At 38.1% G+C, this 20,858-nt stretch overlaps 1 protein-coding gene across 3 annotated transcripts in view; it reads right to left on the bottom strand.

Moving 5' to 3' along the window:
* epha6 (eph receptor A6) overlaps nt 1-17,807 on the bottom strand; it is a 155,398-nt gene extending 137,591 nt beyond the window's left edge. For all 3 annotated transcript variants that reach the window (XM_084392953.1, XM_084392954.1, XM_084392955.1), the window contains exon 1: nt 17,159-17,807. In XM_084392953.1, coding sequence (XP_084249079.1) covers nt 17,159-17,234 — 76 coding nt within the window. In that variant the 5' untranslated portion in view covers nt 17,235-17,807. The remainder of the gene's footprint in view (nt 1-17,158) is intronic.
* Between the last annotated feature and the right edge of the window lie 3,051 nt (nt 17,808-20,858).

Genomic DNA, 20,858 nt, shown 5'->3' with positions numbered 1-20,858 from the left:
CTCCCTTACAATGAAGGGAGATTAAACATGTCTGCAAGCATAACGGGACAGAATGATCAATTTGTAATGACTTTATTAAGAGATATTTACCAGATTAGGCCTAAAGCCAGTCAATGATGCACATTGAATTGGTGAAAGGTAGGTCTCAATTCTTGAATATGAATTAGACCCTTTGATGTGTTTTTTTTTTTTTTTTGTCAAACCACTTATTTGACATATAAAAAGAGCACCCACCCATGATCCTTTGAAAATCATTAAGAATTCATAATTGGGAAACAACGCAGTTAAACTGTAACCCTTTCACACACACGTTTAAAATATTTAATGTTTTTTTACGTGACCATTTTTTAAGGAATGAATCACATTCTTCTTTTCATGGTGACACATAAAACCTGTCCCGAGATGCTCGTTTTAGTTTTCATTTAATTTTTGCTTTATTCTTATTCAGCAAATTCATACATTTCTTAAACTAGTTAATATTATATTGTGATTCTCAAATGTGTAAATATTCATTTGTTTTGGGTAGTCATTTGTGTCAAATAATTTAAATGCATCTTTCAGTAGCATTTCATCATCTTGTCAGAGTATGTTGGATATGATAGAAGTAAATTCATCCACTTCTCCCAAAAAACTAACATGAAAGTGAGTGGCTGGTGAACTGAAGGAAGAATAGAGTGACGGTCATACTGTGTTTGATGTGATTCTTCTTCTTCTTCTTCTTCTTTTTCTTTTACTTTTAGCATACATCACCATATGATGCACCTGGACACATCACTGATGTTTCCTGGGGTCATCTGTGTTTTGGGTCTTTCAACTATCAGACACCTGCAGGCCACCCAGCCGGGGTTGATCAAGCCCTGACTTGTGTCCAGGTAACACTAGCCCATCCACAGCTCTCCTCTCCTGATCCATAGCCATCTTGAAGCAACTTCCGCTGCCTCATTGGCAGACTTCAGGCCATTTTGTTTCCTGCCCCCCTTGATACCCAGCATATTATAGGCCCTGCTGAGTTACTGGGCTGCGAACCCTCTGCATCCCACCTCGATGTGCTCGCACCTTGCTCGCCAGCCGTTACTTCGACACTCTTGTACCAGCTCGCTGTACTAAGTTCTGTTCCTCTCACTGGCCTCCTCGATACGGTCCTCACAGGGAACAGTAAGTTCTAAGAGTATAATTTACTTGGAGGATTCTGAGATATGAACCATATCTGGCCTTAACGATGTTATTGCAACAGTTTCTGGAAACTTAAGCTGCTTTCCCAGGTCAGCCTTCAGCTCCCAGTCCTGTGCTGATGTTAGCAGGCCAGATGAGGTGGTCCTAGCTGCTGGTGTTACCTTCTCCCCAACACTGACAAAAGTGATGGTCTCCTTCACTGGGTGAAGGTGCTTACAGTGGGAAATTATGCTGGAGATGGTGTCTGCTATGGCCTTCAAGACATTGTCATGACACCAAAGATAGCGCCTCTCACTCAGTCCTTTTGGACAGCTGCTAAGGACATGTTCCAGGGTGCATTTCTTCAGCCACAAAAGGCAAGTTGGTCACTCTGCCTTCCCCCACAAAACAAGTTTGACGATCTTGTTAGTACATCGTAGACAGCCTGGATTAAGCCCAAGTAAATTTACGCTCTACTACTTGTTCCCACCTTGTCCAGGCTCCCTGCTGCCACATCCCGACCATACTGCTGGCTCCCACTTCCTCGAGCAATGCCCGCATCTCATCCTGGAGCTGAGATCTCATGTCCTTCCTCCATATCTTGCCGTAGCGAGATGACGTATTGCTACCCGGGTCTGTTCTTCCTTGAGCCACTTGCCCACCAACCTAGCCCACCAACATGACTCAGCATCATCCACAACCTCAGATGCCTTCCATTTCCGCCTTGTCCTGACCTCAATCCTAGCCTGAGAGACGTTTGGGTCACCGGACTCATGGTATTACAGCACCTCCCTAGCACAAGTCACCAAGAATTCTTCATTTAGGCTGCTGCGGGGGAGTTTCAGTTTGTTGACTTTCCTGTATAAGGCGATGCTACACAGACTTCGAGGTCATCCCAGCCACATCCTTAAGAACCTGCTGATTCTCTTTTTAAAGCCCTCCACTGTGGTGATCAGGACCTCATAGATTAGATGAGGCCAGAGAATCATTGGTAGGATACCATGCTGATATATCCAAGCTTTGAATTTGCCAGGTAGGCCTGACTTGTCCACTGCAACTAGCCAGGCTTCTAGCTCTTGGTTGGTGGTTCGGATGGCTGTCGTGTCTCTCAGGCTACAGTCAAATGTCTTCCCCAGGCTCCTAACTGTTTTTTCCATAATATAATACCTGAGTGTTGGCAAGTGTAAAGAAGAACTTCTCAGTGACCTACCCTTTCTTCAACACCAGGGATCTGGATTTTGCCAGCTTGAAGCTCATGCACGCCCAAGTCATCAGCTCATCAGGGCCCTTCAGGATCCACCTACTCCCTGGAACAGATGCTGTTGTCACTGTTAGGTCATTCATGAAAGCCCTAATCGGTGGTTGTCGGATGCCAGATTTTGAGAAGGGGCCTTTACACTGCACTTCAGCAGACTTCACTAGCATGTTCATGGCAAGTGCAAAAAGGATCACTGAAATGGTACATCTGGTGATAATTCCTTTCCTGAGCTCATGCCACTCCAAGATAGTTCAACACTGAGCAGTGAGATGGTCCTGACTTGATCGATGTTCTTTGACTCTTCCTCCTTCTGAATCCACACCCCTTCTGCATACCTCACTGGTAGGCTACCTTGTCCCTCCTCCAGATCACCTTTAAGATCCACCATAGCCTGTTGAGTAGCCCCGGACAGTTTTTTATAAACCGTATAAGGTACCCCACTCTGCCTTGGGGCTGAGCTTGTTCTTGCTTTCTTGACCCCCTCCTGAGCCTCCTTCCAGCTGGGCTCCTTACTGTCAAATTCCACAGTTGGTGCCGGTGGAATGATCAAGGCCTTACAATGGCCAAGGTCCAGATCCCTGGCTTCATCACTAAAGGTTTCTCTAAGGTGGTGGTCAATCTCATCTTTGGGTCAAGTAAGGTGGCTGCTCCGCTTCTGCCCTAGCTGCTGTTTTGTAAGTCCAAATGGATTCCCTAGAAAGCCAGCTTGCTTCCTAGCTCTCTCTTTCCTTTGCCACTTATGCCACTCAGCCCTCCTCAAGGCCACAAGCTTCTTGTGGAAGATGTTACACAGCTCTGCAAGAGGTCCATTCTACTCCTCTGTCGCTGCCTTGAACCTCCGCCTCAGACTCTTCAGCTCCTGCCTCAGCTGATAGATCTGGACTGCCCTGTTGTTCTTAATATAGGGGTGTTTTACTGCTCCCTTCTCCTCTAGCCCAAATCTCTCAGTTGCTAGGCTGACGATAATAGTAGTCATTGTCTGGAGGAGTTGATCAGCATCACCCTTGGTAGTTGCCTTCAAAATGGTATTGGCATCTTTGTCAAACTGGAGCCACTCCTTCTCCTTGTAAGTTTAGGGCCACTTAACCCATCAAATTTCAGATGCTCTGCATGGGTCTGGAGCTTGAGTCACCTGGAGGTTCAGAGCACTGTGGTTTGACTCCGGGCCTTGCTCCTCCTGCGTCTCACCAGACATAGTTCCTGAGCACTGTGACTCTTGCACCATCTGCACGCATTTCATCTTGGCCTGATGGATCTTCAGGCCACGCAGGTTCTTGCACACCTTGCGGCACACACATTCCACACTCGTCATCGTATGTCTGTTATCATGTTATCACATGGTGTCATATTAAGTTCGAAAAGTTATTATTTTGATTATTATTGCCGCTTGCGTAGACATCAGTGTGTATTTTTACATTTACATTTACATTTTACATTTAGTCATTTAGCAGACGCTTTAGCGACTTACAAATTAGGACTAAATTAAGCGAGTCATCGTGAAGAGGCAAAAAAACAACTCAAGAAGTGCTCAAAATACGAAATACGAAGGTCAGGCATTGGTCAGAGTAGCATAAGCCCGATAAGCGAGGATTTAAAGGAAAAGGAACGTTTTTTTTTTCTTTTTTTATGAGGTTGAGTGCTCACGGAAGAGATGGGTTTTCAGTTGTCTTTTGAATGTTGCCAGGGATTCTGCATTCCGGATGAGCATTCCACCAGCATGGTGAAATTTTTTGAAATGATAAATGTTTTTGATATTTTTCATGTGTATTTAAGATTTTTTTTTTTTTTTTGCCTTTATTATAATAGGACAGTAAGCAGACAGTAATTAAAGCGGGAGAGAGAGGGGGGACGGGATCGGGAAAGCCAGGACTCATACTCAGGTCGCCCGAAGCGCAACGGCATTATATGTTGGCGCACTGCCCACGAAGATGTCTCCGCCAACGCTTATGTGTATTTTAATGTCGGAAAAATTTAAACAGAATAAATATAGACCCATATTGATTAAATTAAATAATTTGTGTGAGAGGGGATTTTGAAAAGGGACCTAGATCATGTGAGTCTCAGACCTCCACAAGAACTAGCTACAGTATGTGCAGTCACCATCATTTATGGGCATATTTCAATCCCTGTCTCATCCCCCTCCACAGGAGCGGTCATATGATCTTATAAGCAACTGTCTTTAACCCACAGGCATATTTAGTACCTGGTATTCCTGTAGCACAACCACTATCAGAGCCTCAATGATGGACATGTTAATTGCTTGTTCAACATAGAGAACCTAAACCTATTCTTCCCAGGTTGACAGTGATAAAGAGTCTGATTTAGCCTTGCTGAAAATGGCTCTACATTTGTCTCTCAGGGGTACATGTTCATCTCACTGAGCAGTGACTACAAACTAGCACATCGTACATGCATGAGCCAACTCCACAACAAATACAGACCATTTCCAAAAAATTGGAATTTCATGGAAAAGTTTATTTATTTCCATAATTCCATTCAAAACGTTAAACTTCCATAGATTATAGATTCAGGGCCCACAACTTAAACGATTTCAAGTATTTTGTTGTTTATTTGTACATAATTTGGGCTTCCAGCTCATAAAACCCAATAAAACAGGATTTAAAAAAATAAGAATATTACATGAAATCACACAGTAATTACACAGTGATATCATGGTCATTGAACCAGGTTTTGGTTATTTTGGCAGTGTGGGCAGGTGCAAATCCTGCTGGAAAATGAAGTTTTTTGCATTATCTGTAGCTTATGTGTATAATGTGTGTATCAAGAGAACAAAAAGAAAAGTTTACATATGTATTTTCCCACATTATATGTAAAAAAATAAAATAAAATAAAACTTGCTGCAAATGCTGCATAGCCTCTTTTAAAGCCAAAATGGAAAGGCTTCAATTGGTAATATGTTGGTAACTTTTTAATTAATGGTTCTCAACCAGGGGTCTGGGGCCTACCAGGGGGCTATAGCAAACTTCCAAGGGGGCCTTAGGATGACAAAAGAAGCATTTAAATTGAAAAATTATTATTAATAATATATATTAAAAAACTCTAATCTGAAATAAAGAGCATACAGCTCCTGGAACTTGTGCTTAAAGACCCCCTGTGGTAAAAATTAAGTTTTCAATGTTGTTTATATGTCTATAGGCCTATTCACACCACACAGACAAGCGCCTGATCAGTGTGTTACCCGTGTCAGCGTCTGTTGGCGTTGGTTGGAGTATGTTTTCACCTGACTGAACATATTCAATCAGTGTTTGTCGCTGTATTTTGGGGCAGGGTTAACATGACAGTTATTTTTCATAAAATTCTAAATCCAACGGCCAACTTGTTTGTTGGTGTTTGTTGGCGTTTGTCTGTGCGGTGTGAATTGGCCGTATGTGGTGTTTTTAATATACTTTAAGACAAACCATGTGCAAATTCATAAGTCAACACCATTGCTGAGTATTTACAACTTAAAACTGAAGTGAACCAAAGATAGTCTCTAAAAAGCGATTTGAAATCGCTGGTGTTCATTACGTTAAAAACGACCTTGTAACCAATCACGTCAACGTGTGATCATCAACGAGTGGATCTCTGAGCTGGTGCGAGTGAGTAAAGGCAGGGCTACTTTGCATATTCATGGTACCGCATATATTAAATGAGGCAAGGGTGTAGAGTTACATTCAAGCTATTTTAAGGCATTTTTTTTTACAGGAAAAAGAAAACCTTTAAATATGTAATTTATATGAGGTAAGAAAAATAAACTTGTTTTCCCTTTGAATTAAAGGTAATTTTTCTGACCCCATTGACATATTGACATATTGATTGATTGATTGATTTTTATTTAATTACATTTTTTGTTTTATTATTTCAGACTAATACATTAAGAAAACTATTTCAGTGTGAAATTATTAAAGTGTCCATAAAATCACGATAGACTATTCTTTTTTTTTATGGAATATTCAACCCGATCTAACGGAAATGACGTACGTATTTTATGAGGTGGCTAATTCGTACGAATTCATACGACCTCACTCGTATGAATTCAAATGATTTTTTTACGTCATATTCATATTTTCCGAGTTGCCCAATTCGTATTAATTCGTACAAATGACCAACCCCTGGCCCCGCCCCTAAACCTACCCATCACTGGAGTTTAGACAAATCATATGAATGAATTTGTACGAATTAGTCACCTTGTACTCACTCGCACGAATTGGTCATGAGATAGCGTTGGAATATTGCAGTATTTATTTTAAATATATATTTTTTTTTAATCAAAATAACTTTCCCTCTCTCTTGCATGAACTTCTGATGTCGTATTTGCTGGCGTGTTACGTTCTAGTTCTGTTTTGGCTTCATTTTTATTCTTTGCCATTTGAGTTCAGGTTGCTAGTTAGTTTCTATCATCACTGATTGTATTACACATCTGTTCTTAGTTCTGTTAACCAATATTTGTGTATTTAATCCCTTAGTTTCCTCTGTTCAAGTCTTGTTTATGTTTGCTCTATGAGTTTGAAGTAAAGACTTTGTTATTGAATTTTCTGCATCGTGCGATCATTGCAGCCACACAACGTTACAGAGTGAGGACAGGACAACCTGTCACTCACATCACAGCAATAGAAAACCACAACAATCCACTGTAAAAATCAAATAAAATCCCATACCTATTACCTATTTCTATTCCTATTTTATTAGCTATTTTAGCTATTTTATTATTTAAGTTCAGTTGCTCTCTTAAATGTTTTAATCTAATAGGCTGTTCAGGTCATTTCAATCTAAATTAAATTTAAAATAATGTAAACAATCAAGTTGAATCTCATATAAATTAAACGTAAAAGTCCTGGCAGAAAGACAGTACTTTTTTTTTTTTTTAAGTGTTGACAACTTAGTGTTAACTAATAATTGTTGCAAACTGGTACTACCAAAACAATGTTAGTGCATTCCTGGAACTGGGCGTCATTACACTACATCCTTATGCATCGCTTTCTGCCAGGACTTTTACGTGATTTTCCCTAATCACTGAAGTCACCTCGACATGCGGGTTAGCGGTAGCATTAGCCATCAGGCAAGTGTTATTTAAATAAACTCCTGATGTACTTACAAACTTTCCAATGCCTCGAGTACAGAACCTATGTGTACAACTGTATAAGTTTGGTACCATTCTGGGCATTATTAGTGGGGTAATTTACGAGATACAGTCTAGACCATTAGCGCCTGCACTAAGCCAAATACACACCATAATAGGGAAGAAAAGACTATCACAACTTCCATTTCATGCCGACTTTGTTTAAATGAATTGTGGTTAATTAATATATTGTATCTACACTCCCAGTTTCAGATAAATTCAATTAGAAATACTAGAAATATGCATATTGTAGGTGGGCCTTTAAATATTGATAGTGATGGGCCAAGTCAAAATGGTTGAGAACCACTGGTTCTTGATGCCACAAATTCTGGCTCCCCATATCAAAAACTATGTGGTTGTGGCGAGCAGGACGAGGCAGAGGGAACGTGAGAGAGCGGCGTGAGGCCGGTGGCGTGATTAATGATGAGCGACACCTGCGCGATGCACCGGTCTCGTATCTCTCATGGAGGAGCGGAAGCATAAAAGGGGGAGCGACGACAGTGGAAATCGAGAGAGGAACAGGCCAGGACTTAGGTTGTGTTCTGTTTATGTTTTATTATGTGACAGCAGTCGTCTGTGAGGGGCTGCTGTCTTTTACTTTTGTTTTGTATTTGTTTTATTTTTGGTATTAAAATCTGTTTGAATGTTCCCCAGTTCCCGCCTCCTTCTTCCCATAACATCTAACCTCGTTACATTGGTATTTATAGTGAATTTCGTAATGAAGTCGTTTGACAATAGAAAGAAGGGGAGAGATGTTCATTGAAAACTGTACAACAACTTGAAATTAAGATAGTATAGTAAATTCAAATGACCAGCCATTAGAAGTAGATAATAGAAATGGCAAGGGTAATGCTGCAAATGGCAAAGATGCTTTCCAGATGGGGCAATTATTGATGGTCTTATTAGAAAAAGCAGAGCGGGATGTCTTGCTGCAGCTGAATCTTTATAACTGGTGTTGACAAGATCCGCAAGCTTTATTTCAAACCAAATCAGCTGCTGAATATTTGTTGTCTCTCTCCCTCCGCTTCAGCAGGAAGAGTGAGACATCAACAGAGACACATCAGAAGTGGCAGCTAGCGCCTATGTCTGTCTGTAAAAATCTGGAGTCCCTAAAGTAGGCCACATGGAAAGGAGGAAAGTATAAAAAAGAAAAGACGGATAGAGAAAAGCCTTGAGTATCTGGGCTGCCTCTATAGTTTAGATGTTTCTTTGATGTATCATGTCAGAAGATCTGGATCTTGATGTTTTTAAGCTCTATGAGTTGTTGAATGGATCCTAGTAGAACATCCCATAAAGTGACACATTTAAATGTAAAAACAAAATCTAAACCCGTTCAGAGTGAATTCAGCTTTATGATATGCATATAAATAATATTTCTTCCGATCTAAAATGATTGCAGTGAAGCAGATCTACAGGATTACCAATGAAAGGCACCAAAGACATAAAGTTTATTGTTGGATTATAACTGAGGCTTCTCTATTTACTGTCTGAATCAAAGAATGGAAGGGAAGATATTTTCAAATGATCAAAAGTACCAAACACTGATATAAAGAAAAGTATTTATTAACAATTAGGGACAAGTTGGGATGTAAATATTGTTTTATTCTGGTTCCTCTTAACAAGAGTCAGTAGCTCCACTAATTTAAGCATCATACTTAGTAGAAAACGTATTAAAACGTATTCTTAAATTTAGTGAAAAAGCAGCAACATCAAACATGGAGTCTGTAATGTTAGCTAAATGGGATATGATTAGATTGGCATGCTTGTCAATTTCTGCTTTTGGTAGCAATGATGTAGTATTGATTGGTCATTGATCTTCAGTCAAGGGGGAATGAATCCAGATAGCATGGTGTAGCTACTGCCATTTGTCCTTATATAATCATGGCCATGAAGACTGATTCAGGCTATAAATCAAATCATTTTCGTATCCACTATTGGCCAATACTGGCAGGGACACTAGAAACTAAAACTTTTTAAAACAAAACAACCGCTTGCTATTTAAATGTATTTTAAAATGTAATTTATTCCTGTGATGGCAAAGCTACATTTCCAGCATCATTACTCCAGTCTTGATCCTTCAGGAATCATTCCAATATGCTGATTTGGTGCTTATAAAACACTTCTTCTTTTCAGCATTTGTGCTGCTTAATATTTTTGTGGAAATCATGATACCTTTTTTTCAGGAGACTTTGATGAATATAGCTTTCTTCTGAATACATAGAGTTAAGTGCTTTACTTAAAGTCACAATGGTGATAGTGAATGTCAATTCTCCAGTTCATGGGTCAATCCCACTTGTCGAAATATTTATATTACGACATTAAGCTCTGGACTCTTTCAGTGGCAAATCAATCAAGTATGCACTGGCATACTTTTTCATAGTACTGTTGAAGTACTCTTCACTATTATCATACTTACACAATAAGAATGAGTATGAGCTCATGAAAAAAAAACAAAAAAAAAAACACTTAAGTGCTTTTTATCACTGCATGGAGATTTGTTCTTTATTGTATAAAATTCAAACATCAGTCACAATAAATTAATTATATAATACTCTGGACTAGAACCAACAGTGAACTGGCTTACTAAGCTCTGACATTTAGCCCAACGATCTAAACAAACTCCTTTGAATCTTGGATCAAGGAGATAATAATGGTTGGAAAGAGAAAAAAAGTGTGTGCATGTGTGAGTGTGACAAGAAAGCAGAGATCCATGCAACTCATGTTCTCTCTTTTTTTTTCTTTGAGATGAGAGATGAAGACGAGAAAGGTGACATTTGGAATTTGAATGTCACAAACAGAGAAAAATGGCCCTTTGTCGAACGCTTGAGATAAATTGATCTGATAAGGACGGCACTGCATGCATTAGTGGTCTTTAGACAGGCATTTAGTGTGTCTGAGACGATGTGGAGGAGTAGGAAAAGGAGGCGCAGGGGTTAAGGCTAAGATCACATTGCACAGGCAGGCCCTGGAAATGTCAAGGTGCAATTTACAAACTGATTCCAGCGACAATAGAAAGTCAATGGAGAGGCACGAGCAGGTCTGTGTGCCACAGTGCCCAAAAGAAGCTCATCTCTTCCGTCACTTACACTGTAACAAATCGTTATGTTTTATTCAGCTTTTGTAAATGTAATCTCTGAGCAAAAGGGTGAATCTATCAGATTTCTTTAAAACCAATACAAAAACGACAAAATAAAATAAGGTGATTTCTCTATGACCTTGATATGATGAAGAGAACAAGAAAGCAGGCAGACACACATAAATACTGCTGCTGCAGGCGGCACAAAGCTGTATCCAGCTTCTTTCTCTCTCTTTGAAGAGCCAATGAAATGTTGAAGGTATAAAGACAGACACCTCAGAGGTTTGGCTCCACGGTGTCTATAAAATCAATAAGAGCACTCCACGCGGCAGCACAAACAGGGCACTGGCCATTAACAGGCCTCTGTTACAACACACAATTACTGTTTACATAGCACTTTTTCTCAGTCGCTGTAACACACTTTAAACTGCAGCTCCCTGGAGAAAGGAACGTAGAAGAGTATACTTTAACACAGGGCTCTGAACAAAAGAACAAAATTCGAACCTCCTCAAGAAAGTCAACTGTCTGCATCAGAATAGAGGCCAGACTAGCTAACTTTCGCAAACTTTGTTAATGAAAACTGTAAAGAAAAATGTTCACTGACAACCTTTTTTCCACGATCAAGATGAGACGACAATGAAATGACACCGACATCATTAAACTCTAACTGTGTCTATATCGACATACAAAATTGCTGGCGAAAAAAAATACTAAAATGTAAAAAGTAGAGCAAAATCTCTTTATGATTCCTTCAACAACAAAGAAATTAAACCTCTGTGTGACAATACAGTCTTTTTTGTTCTTGTTTTAATATAGAAAAACATAAGCAATTTAGAATTATTGGAATTGCAATTAGGGATTTCACTGTTTTAGCTTTTGGGAGAAGCTTTTAAGTTTTCCCAGTTTAACTATGTACAGAGTGTGTTAATTCATATAATAATATTGGGTAACAATTTATTTTGATGGTCCGGTTTGAAAATTCTGTTGACTATAAGTAACTTTACAACTACATGTCAACTAACTCTTATTAGAGTATTAGAAGACTGTCTGCTTAATATCTGCTAACTCTTTGTTGTGACGGTTCTGCAAAAGACATTCTACTGACTATAAGTAACTTTGCAAGTACGTGTCAACTTATTCTAAACATAACCCTACCAGTCTACTAATAGTCTACTAACACTCTAATGAGAGTTATAGGCAACATTTCTTACAGTCAACAGAATGTGTTAAAGGGATACTGTAGGAAAATAGATGAGCAAATGAGTAAAACAAACCATGCATATGAGTTGACATTCTCTTGATTTGTGCTTATAGGTGGAAGTGCAAAAGTTCTGGTCAAATGTAAAAAGAACTTTCCCAAATGACAACAATCTATAAAAACAAGCTGAGCAAAATAATTGTGATTATCAGTTTAACCATTATATTCTCACTGGGTTGGTTGTATAAACACACAAAGATGAAGGTAACTTGGTAATATTTGAATAAATCCACACGATAATCCACGAAAACAGGAACAGAGCTCAGCAACATATAACACATCCACAATAGACAATACCGGACACTGAACTGAAACAGAACCGAACATATAAGCAGGTGATAATTGTAACGGTCAACAGCTGGAGTGCCCTTGAGAGCCACCAGAGGGCACTCCACATAAAACTATTATCACTCACAAACTACATTTCCCATAACTCACTGCCCGGACTCATCATCACTGATCACATTCACCTGTACCTCATTCACTGATTGCATTCACCTGTGTCTCATCCTGTTAGTCTGTCTATTTATACCTTGTTCATTCACTCACCGCGAAGTCTTGTTTTAGTGTCACGCTGCAATTCAGAGCATTCGCCCTGGTTTCATGTCTCTTGGTTTATTTGGATTTCTTGCCCTGTTCCCTGGATTACTCTTTTGCCTCTGGTCCCTGCCTGTTTTGTTTGTTTCTTTGTTGGTTTGTTTGGACTGCCTACCTGTTTCGATCATTGCCTGTTTATTGGATTTCGTCTTTGGATTACCCCTCATTAAAGCTGCATTTGGATCTCTACCTTCGTGTCTCGGAGCAGTTCGTAACAATAATGATAGTGATTGACGAGGGCACAGCTGTACATAATTAGTGTCCGTGACAAAGGCAGACGATGACGAACATTACGAGTCCAAACTAACATAATTGTGACATATAGCATGACTAAAATAATTGAATTGACTAAAACTTGACTAGTCAATTAAAACTGGACTTAACAAAAAAAAGGATAGATTGACTGGTTGACTATAGGATGAATATGATTAAAAAGAAAATAAAAAGGAAATTTAAGGACCAAGACTAAGACTAAATTAAATAAATAGCTGGCACAATGAACACAAGGACAAACACACATTCAGCTCAAGTAGGTTGGTACCAGGGTGGCGAGTTATTCAGAACTGAATCAAGAATGCCTTTTAAATTCCCCTTCAATTCCTGAATTGGAAAGGAGGTAGCAAACAGAATGCAGAATTCGAATATGAACGCAGGGAAGAAGAATTCAAATGAACTGAAAACAAACTGAAATAAGATCAAGTTGAAGTACTAGAATTACTAAAACTGAATAATAAAATAAAGCTATATATATATATTAAATGACTAAAGCACAGAACAAAATGACTAAAAATTTAAGTTTTTACATTTTATGCATTTAGCAAACGCTTTTATCCAAAGCAACTTACAGTGCAATTCAGGGTATACATTTTATCAGGTCATGCATTCCCTGTGAATCGAAACCATGACTTTGGCATTTGCTATTGCCATGCACTACTGTTTGAGCTACAGAAAAGATAAACGACAAATAGTAATACATTTTTTTATTTTTTTATTTTAACATCCTCTTTCCCCACCATTGACAGAATTTTCAATCATTTATGACACAACGCTTCCCCACCATTGATGGAATTTTACGCCAATCCATGTTTCCACTGTTATACGGTAGGGGGCGCTAGTACGCATCTTCTGAAATAGTACAGAATCTCTGGATCAAAACACAGGTGAAAAATAATCAAAAACAAGTGATAGAAGCATTGTGATCATCAGCATTGAACAACATATAAATCAAAACTGCCTAACGTTACCGAATGAAATGTCGACCCAGGAAGGGTTAACAACTGTGAAGCTTTGGGGGTGTTGATGGAAGTGATCTACACCATCTATATTTTGATAATCGTTCTGAATCCGATCCGAATGTTATTTTTGACAAAAATGCACTTTTCTCAGCTTTGTGTTCAAAATGTAGCTTTTTTTTCTTGAAACTTGCATTCAAGTGTTGATTTATTTTTATATATATATATATATATATATTAATGATCAAAAATGCTGGCGGTGGCTGGCAACTTTCTAAAAAAAAAACACTGGTGAATTAATAGACTAATAACAGTACATCAAGCATACTAAAATAACACTGTTTGAAGACAAACTTTTGATTGCTGGCATGACAAATGATTGTGTGTAAAGTTGTGGAAAAATAAATTCCAATTCAGTCATGAACTAAAACACAAAATTCTTACCTTCAGAATTGTGTTCAACCCTGTTACAGGAAGCTATACAAAGCAATATACAAGTCATACGAATTGTGCCCATTTTAGACTGTCCAACATCAAAATGGATTATGCACACTTTATCTGTTCACAATTTGAAACGAGGAAAAGGTGGTTAAAAAAAAAAAACCTTGTTAAACACTTAAATACCACTCTGGACTGATTAGAGTAAGGCTTGAGAACATTTCTATCTTACAGTGATCTAATACCCATTTTCTAGTTTTTCTTGGTTTGAGATGACAGTTGAGCATGATCGGCAAGAGCAGCCCGTCAAGCATCAGTGCAAAAAGGTGGTTTTAAGCAGGGCTTTTTACAGACCTGCGCTTAAATAGTGACTGGTTTTACAAGGGGGTCAAAGAGGCATTCGAGATTCAGCTACGAGCATGAGGAGGAGAGAAGACAGGAGATTGCTTGACAAGCTTATTCAGAGAAGCTTATTCAGACTTGTTTTAAATGGATTTTTAAGGGCTTTGAAGAGTTCTACAATGAATGCCCTGCAAAATGTTCCTTTTTTTCTTTCTTTTTTTGAGGTAAAGAGAAGCATATGAAATACAAAACCATTTGATTCTTGTGCTACAGTACATAGCAGCCTATTATCATATGGCAGTACAACAGTTGCATTATATTGCGAGGTCATGTAGGGCCATCTCTGCATGCATACTAACTGGATATTATCATCAGTGTTAATCACAAATAGGGATTTATGTTCGAGTGTGCAGCAAACCCTCAATTTACATTTTTTATAGGCACTGGAAAGGACTGTATCGATCTATTGTTTAATGTGTGATGGTTTAAACTGAGAAAACAGTGACCTGTTAAATAACTGCTTTTCATCCCAAGCAGCTCAGGAGAAATAAGATGACTCATAACTGGGAAAAAAGTTTTTAAATGCCGTGCAAGCCAACTCAGATGGTTTGAGTGTTCTCTTTCTATCTTCTGCACATCCCACACAAATATGCTCCCTCTTTCACAACACACAGACATAACATAAGAGTCACTTGTTCTTGTAATGTTCGTATTCAAAATACTGCCATTTACCTAATGACCACTGCGAACTGCAAGTGTAAACAGAAGGGAGGAGTAAGGAGAACAAGCAGGGGGGAAAGGGAAAATGAGGAATTGCCATCACTGCAATTCAGTACTTTAGACAGGTGAGACCCAGGAGTGTTGTAATACAGGGTGAGCTGTAACACCATCAGTTTAACTAATTATAAATAATATAAATTAGGGTGACATCACAGTTATACATGCCCATCACCCTCCTGAGGTGATTGTAGAAGTTTATGTGTAAACATATAAAAGATTTACTGGACAAAACACAATTTTGAGGTAAGAAGTTAAATTTCATGTCTGGTTTAAAATTTGTTTGTGATTATTTTAATTCATGTTAATGAACTGTCAGAAAAAAAAAACTTACCTTTAGTTGCCCTTAAATGGTTAGTTCACCCAAAAATGAACATTTTGTCAGTAATTACTCACCCTCATGTTGTTCCAACCCCGTAAGACTTTCGTTCTTCTTCGGAACACAAATTAAGATATTTTTTATTAAATCTGAGAGCTGGCTCACTCCTTCATAGGCTTCTATGTTATTGAAACTTGCCGTCCCAGAAAAGTTAGTAAAGACAATGTTTACAACACAACATACAACACAGAAGCGCTGCACTGTTACACTACGTGAACTAACTCAGAGGCCTACAAAGAAGAAAATTAATAGTTGAATAAAGTGTTTTGTGTGTGTGTGTGTGTGTGTGTGTGTGTGTGTGTGTGTGTTTTTTTTTCCGCACAAAAAGTATTCTCATCTATTGATAAACTTAAGGTTGAACCACTGTAATCACTTGGACTATTTTAAACATTGTATTTACTAACTTTTCTGGGCCGGCAAGTTTCAATAACATAGAAGCCTATGGAGGAGTGATCGAGCTCTCAGATTTAATCAAAAATATCTTAATTTGTGTTCCGAAGATGAATGAAAGTCTTATGGGGTTGGAACAACATGAGGGTGAGTAATTACTGACAGAATTTTTCATTTTTGGGTGAACTAACCCTTTAATATACTAAATACATTTCAGACTGATGTACTGCCCCAGTAACAAGCTGTTGTACTCCTTTTTGGACTTTTTCTTCCTGGCAGTTTATATTAGAACCACCAGGTTCTCTTTTTGTAACATCAAAACAAGCTTTTGACAAGGAAGGCAGCACTACTTTTCATTGTATTTCTACTAGAAGCACAAAGATTGCACAAAACGAGACAGCATCACAGTTGTGAGAGTGACTAACATGCACTCACAAACTGTTTTAGAATTGTTAGCATAAGATTTTTATGTATTTCTGTATTGGTTGCAGTTTTATTTGCTGTTAGTATTGAAGTAAAAATGTTTCTTATAAGCCTTTGTTTGCAGTTTTGAATAATGAAATGTATAAAATGAAGCAGGTTGGGTTGGAGGTGCATTGTAGATCCAATACATTTTATTTGCACAAATTCATAAATAGAATTTAAAATTCCTATGTTTTCAATTAGTATAACCCACTCAGGAATAGTGTCAAGAGCACTCTTTGTACTTGACCTTGATTTACAGAGTTGTAAATGTATAACCTACTTTAATATGACAGACAAATGTGGGAATTTCCAGTCAATGTTTGAGAGCGCAAAACACACTGAGTTTTAGGCGTTGCATGTGTTACAACATTCCCCGGTCTTCCCTATCTTTATACCCAATTTGAGTGATGCTGAGCATATAAGCCTGCAGAACTAGAGAACGACAGTGAACAGTGCGTTTATTATCTTTCCTGCACTGAGCTGAAAACCAAAACAAAGTGCAATGTTCTGAATTGGGTACAAGTGTCATTAGCCCAATACATATTCTGGTCAAATTGAAAGGCTGAATGCGATTTTAGCATCTCCTTTGCACACAATACGCACAATAAACATACGCACTATGCATATGAATAGGCATTACGCTAAGATATTATCAACCTGTTCATTATAACTCACCTTGGTTTGGATGGCCGGGGTCCGACAACATCAATCCCGGTAAAGCGAACACGAGGAAAAATCTTTGAAAAGTCATTTTTTTTGTATCCAGTTGTGGACGCAAGTCGGTGAGAGTTACTAAAGAAAATAGTCCACGACAAAATATCCAGTAATAAAATTCATTTAACTATTGTACACGATTGTGCGCGTCAGCCGCCTCGTTCCCCGCATCGCGAAAACGCGGACACAGAGCGACAGAAATGCCAGCCCATTACGCACAACTACCAGCGGCACTTGACAAACTTACAGAATTTACCCATTAAATAGGATAGAGGCTGTGAGATAAGTTATCATTAACGATGTCTGGTTGTCAACACTTGAGATAACGATTGACTAGTTTTGTTCTCCAGTCGTCAATATCCATTAACGGGCTTTCCCCTTCTCTAAACGTTAATACGCGGGTCTCTTCTTGACTCTACGTGCCGTCGACACGAGCCTGGCGAGTATCACGCGCATAAACTTGTCGAATCAGTCTCGCGCACACAGACAGTCCTGGTTGGAACGAGAGCTTCCACGACGCTTTCAGTCTCGGGCGCGCGAAACGCGATCCTGAGGTGAAAAGCCCAAGTGAGTTTTGAGGATCTAGACGGAAGACCAGCTCATCAGCACTAGAGGGTGTTCGTTTCCAATCTGTGCTGTCTGTGCCGTCCCGCGGTTCTTTCAAGGCTATAGGGAAGTCCGGCTTGCTTATTTAAAACATGGCACATAAACAGCAAATATTTGGTCTGCATCTCCTGTAAGGCAGACGGAACACCCTCAATCTTCATAAGTTAGGCTAGATGTAATTCGTTTCCATCATGATTGGCACAACTGTGGTGTGTGTAATTCTACTTTTAAGATGTTGAAACATTTCTTCGTTTGAACATTTGCAATAACAGTAAGCTTAGCTTCCTTTACTATATTAATGCATGAAACCCATGGTAAATACCAAAATAATATCTGAAAGATATTGTGCACTTTAACATTTTGGCAGAATATATTTAGCAAGAATATGATGTACAGCAATTAATTACAACAAAATTCAGAATTTTAATATGAAATCAATGCAGCCTAGATCATTTTCAGTCAGAACACAACACATTACTGTAATAATAATAATAATAATAATAATAATAATATATATATATATATATATATATATATATATATATATATATATATATAAAATATTTTTAAATATATATTTTTATTTTATAATAAATGTATGTTTGGATACAATTGCAAACTTGTTTTGTTTGAAGCACCAATATGGTCATCATTGTTCATTTTGGCTGGAAACTTTATTCATTTTAATATTAAATTGTACAAAAATGCAAGACCATAATTTATTCATGCCACAATGCATGATGGGAATCTGGGCATTGGCGCAGTGTTGTAGCCACTTTACAGTTAATCTGCAAAAATAGTAGCAGCATTGTATTAGATTAACTTAATTTAATCATCTTCATCCCCTGTGAGACATTAGGCCTTGTTTCATTACTAGTTTTAATTATGCAACTGCATATAATGCAGATTACTCTGTGCAATGTTTTTTACAAAAAGTTCACCTCTGAATAAAAACTGGTTATAATTCACACTTAGAGCAACTGTGCAAATATGTGACCTGATTTATCTATTGTGGTCTAGATCCTATTAATTGCTTGCTGATATCCTGCTTGTGAGTGTCCACTGCTTGTCATGCCTGTGTAATTCAGACATCTAACTGGCGTCTAATGGTCTCAGATGTGAAAATAACTCCCTCCTTCCCCCTCATATCCCCACATACAATCCATTCAGAATGGTTATTTTTGCGCAGCCATTTAAAGGTCATCCGATGCCATCATGCATACACAATATGCTGAATGTAATTTATTGATTGACTGGAGACATGAGGTTTTGCGGAAAATAGGTTTTTAATATAGGAGCTTGCTTGAATTAGGTTATGCTGGCTAAGCAGTAGTAACACACACAGTGTGTGAACATCCGATATGTACTGAAGGCAAGTACAGATGTTGCCAGTGTAACTCTGCAGAAGTTTTTTACAGAAGATTTAACAGTAATTTATTACAATAAAATACTGAATTTTACTGTGAAATCAATATAAGGTTGCAATTTAATAAATATTATATTTTATAAACAATTAATGTTGGTTGAGTGTATGCAATGCTATCGTGGTGAGCTAAGTGCTTAAAGGATAGTTCACCCCAAAATGAAACATAAGACTTCCATTCATTTTCAGAACATAAATAAACATATTTTTTAATATGGTCTCATCAGTTTGTACATCATTTGAAAGTTGTATGTACATTTTGAAGCAGTAGTTTAAAATAAGCAACTTTAATAAACAATAGAAGAATTGACGCAACAGTGTGCAAGTTAGCACAAACAACACCAGAAAAAGAGGAACTGAAACAGACAGCATATATACAAAGGATATTGAACAAAAGTACAGACAGGTGTGTGCTAATTAATGATAATGAAAAACAATGGTAACTGATAATAAACGGGAACATAGAAACAGGAAGCAAAGTTAAACATACTAAAAGTCCTTGAAAATGAGAGCAAAACACTTCAAACTAAGAATAACAATCTGCTACACCTGGCCCTGCTTGCAGTAAAATATATAGTATATACTTCACAGTATAGTACTTTGTACAGCAATTAGAAGTCAGGAATACAGTATACTGTAAATTTGACCTACATTTTTTGCTATGGTGTTGTATTATTGTTGTTTTCATCCTCTCACAAAAAGATGAAAGCTTCCACACTCTTTCTATCCACTGGCTGCCAGAAGAGCACCATTAAAGGGTTAGTTCACCCAAAAATGAAAATTCTGTCATTAATTACTCACCCTCGTGTCGTTCTAAAGCCTTAAGACTTTATTTAATCTTCGGAACACAAATGAAAATCTGTTTGATTAAATCTGAGAGCTTTCTGTCCCTCCATTGACAGCTACGCAACTGACACTTCGACGCTTCAAAAAGTTCATAAAGAGATCGTAAAACTAATCCATATGAATTGAGTGGTTTAGTCCAAAATTTTCTGAAGAGGCACAATCGCTTTATAGGATGAACAGATTGAATTTGGCCTTTTATTCACATATAAACATTCATCAATTCACACATCAGTTGTGGTAAACGGAAGCTCAAGCATGTTCGCTTGACGTGCAAGAACCAATGAGGTTCATTCTCGTGTTACGCAGCACATTTGAGCTTCAGGATGAGGTTTTTGCTCATCAGTCAGGTTCGGTTGAGCTTCTGTTTATGTTCACTGATCAATAAATGTGAATAAAATCCTAAATTAATTCTGTTCATCATATAAATTGATTGAGTCTCTTCAGAAAATTTGGACTAAACTGCTCGTAAAGTTTTACGATCTCTTTATGACCTTTTTGAAGAGTTAAGGTGTCAGTTGCGTAGCTGTCAATGGAGGGACAGAAAGGTCTCAGATTTCATCCAAAAGATCTCCATTCATGTTCTGAAGATGAACGAAAGTCTTACAGGTTTGGAACGACATCAGGGTGAGTAATTAATGACAGAATTACAATTTTTGGGTGAACAATCCCTTTAAGCTTTTAGACCTTGAGAGATATTTGTATTTGTTGTAGTGGGCCAGTATTGAATTAAGGCCAAATGCTTATTTTACATGACTCTTGTCTTTAAATGTGTTTTCAACTGAGAGT

The sequence above is a fragment of the Rutilus rutilus genome (assembly GCF_951802725.1).
Source record: "Rutilus rutilus genome assembly, chromosome: 2".
Lineage (NCBI taxonomy): Eukaryota > Metazoa > Chordata > Actinopteri > Cypriniformes > Leuciscidae > Rutilus > Rutilus rutilus.
The sequence above is the reverse complement of the archived record's forward strand: the minus strand, read 5'-3'. Positions and strand labels throughout refer to the sequence as shown.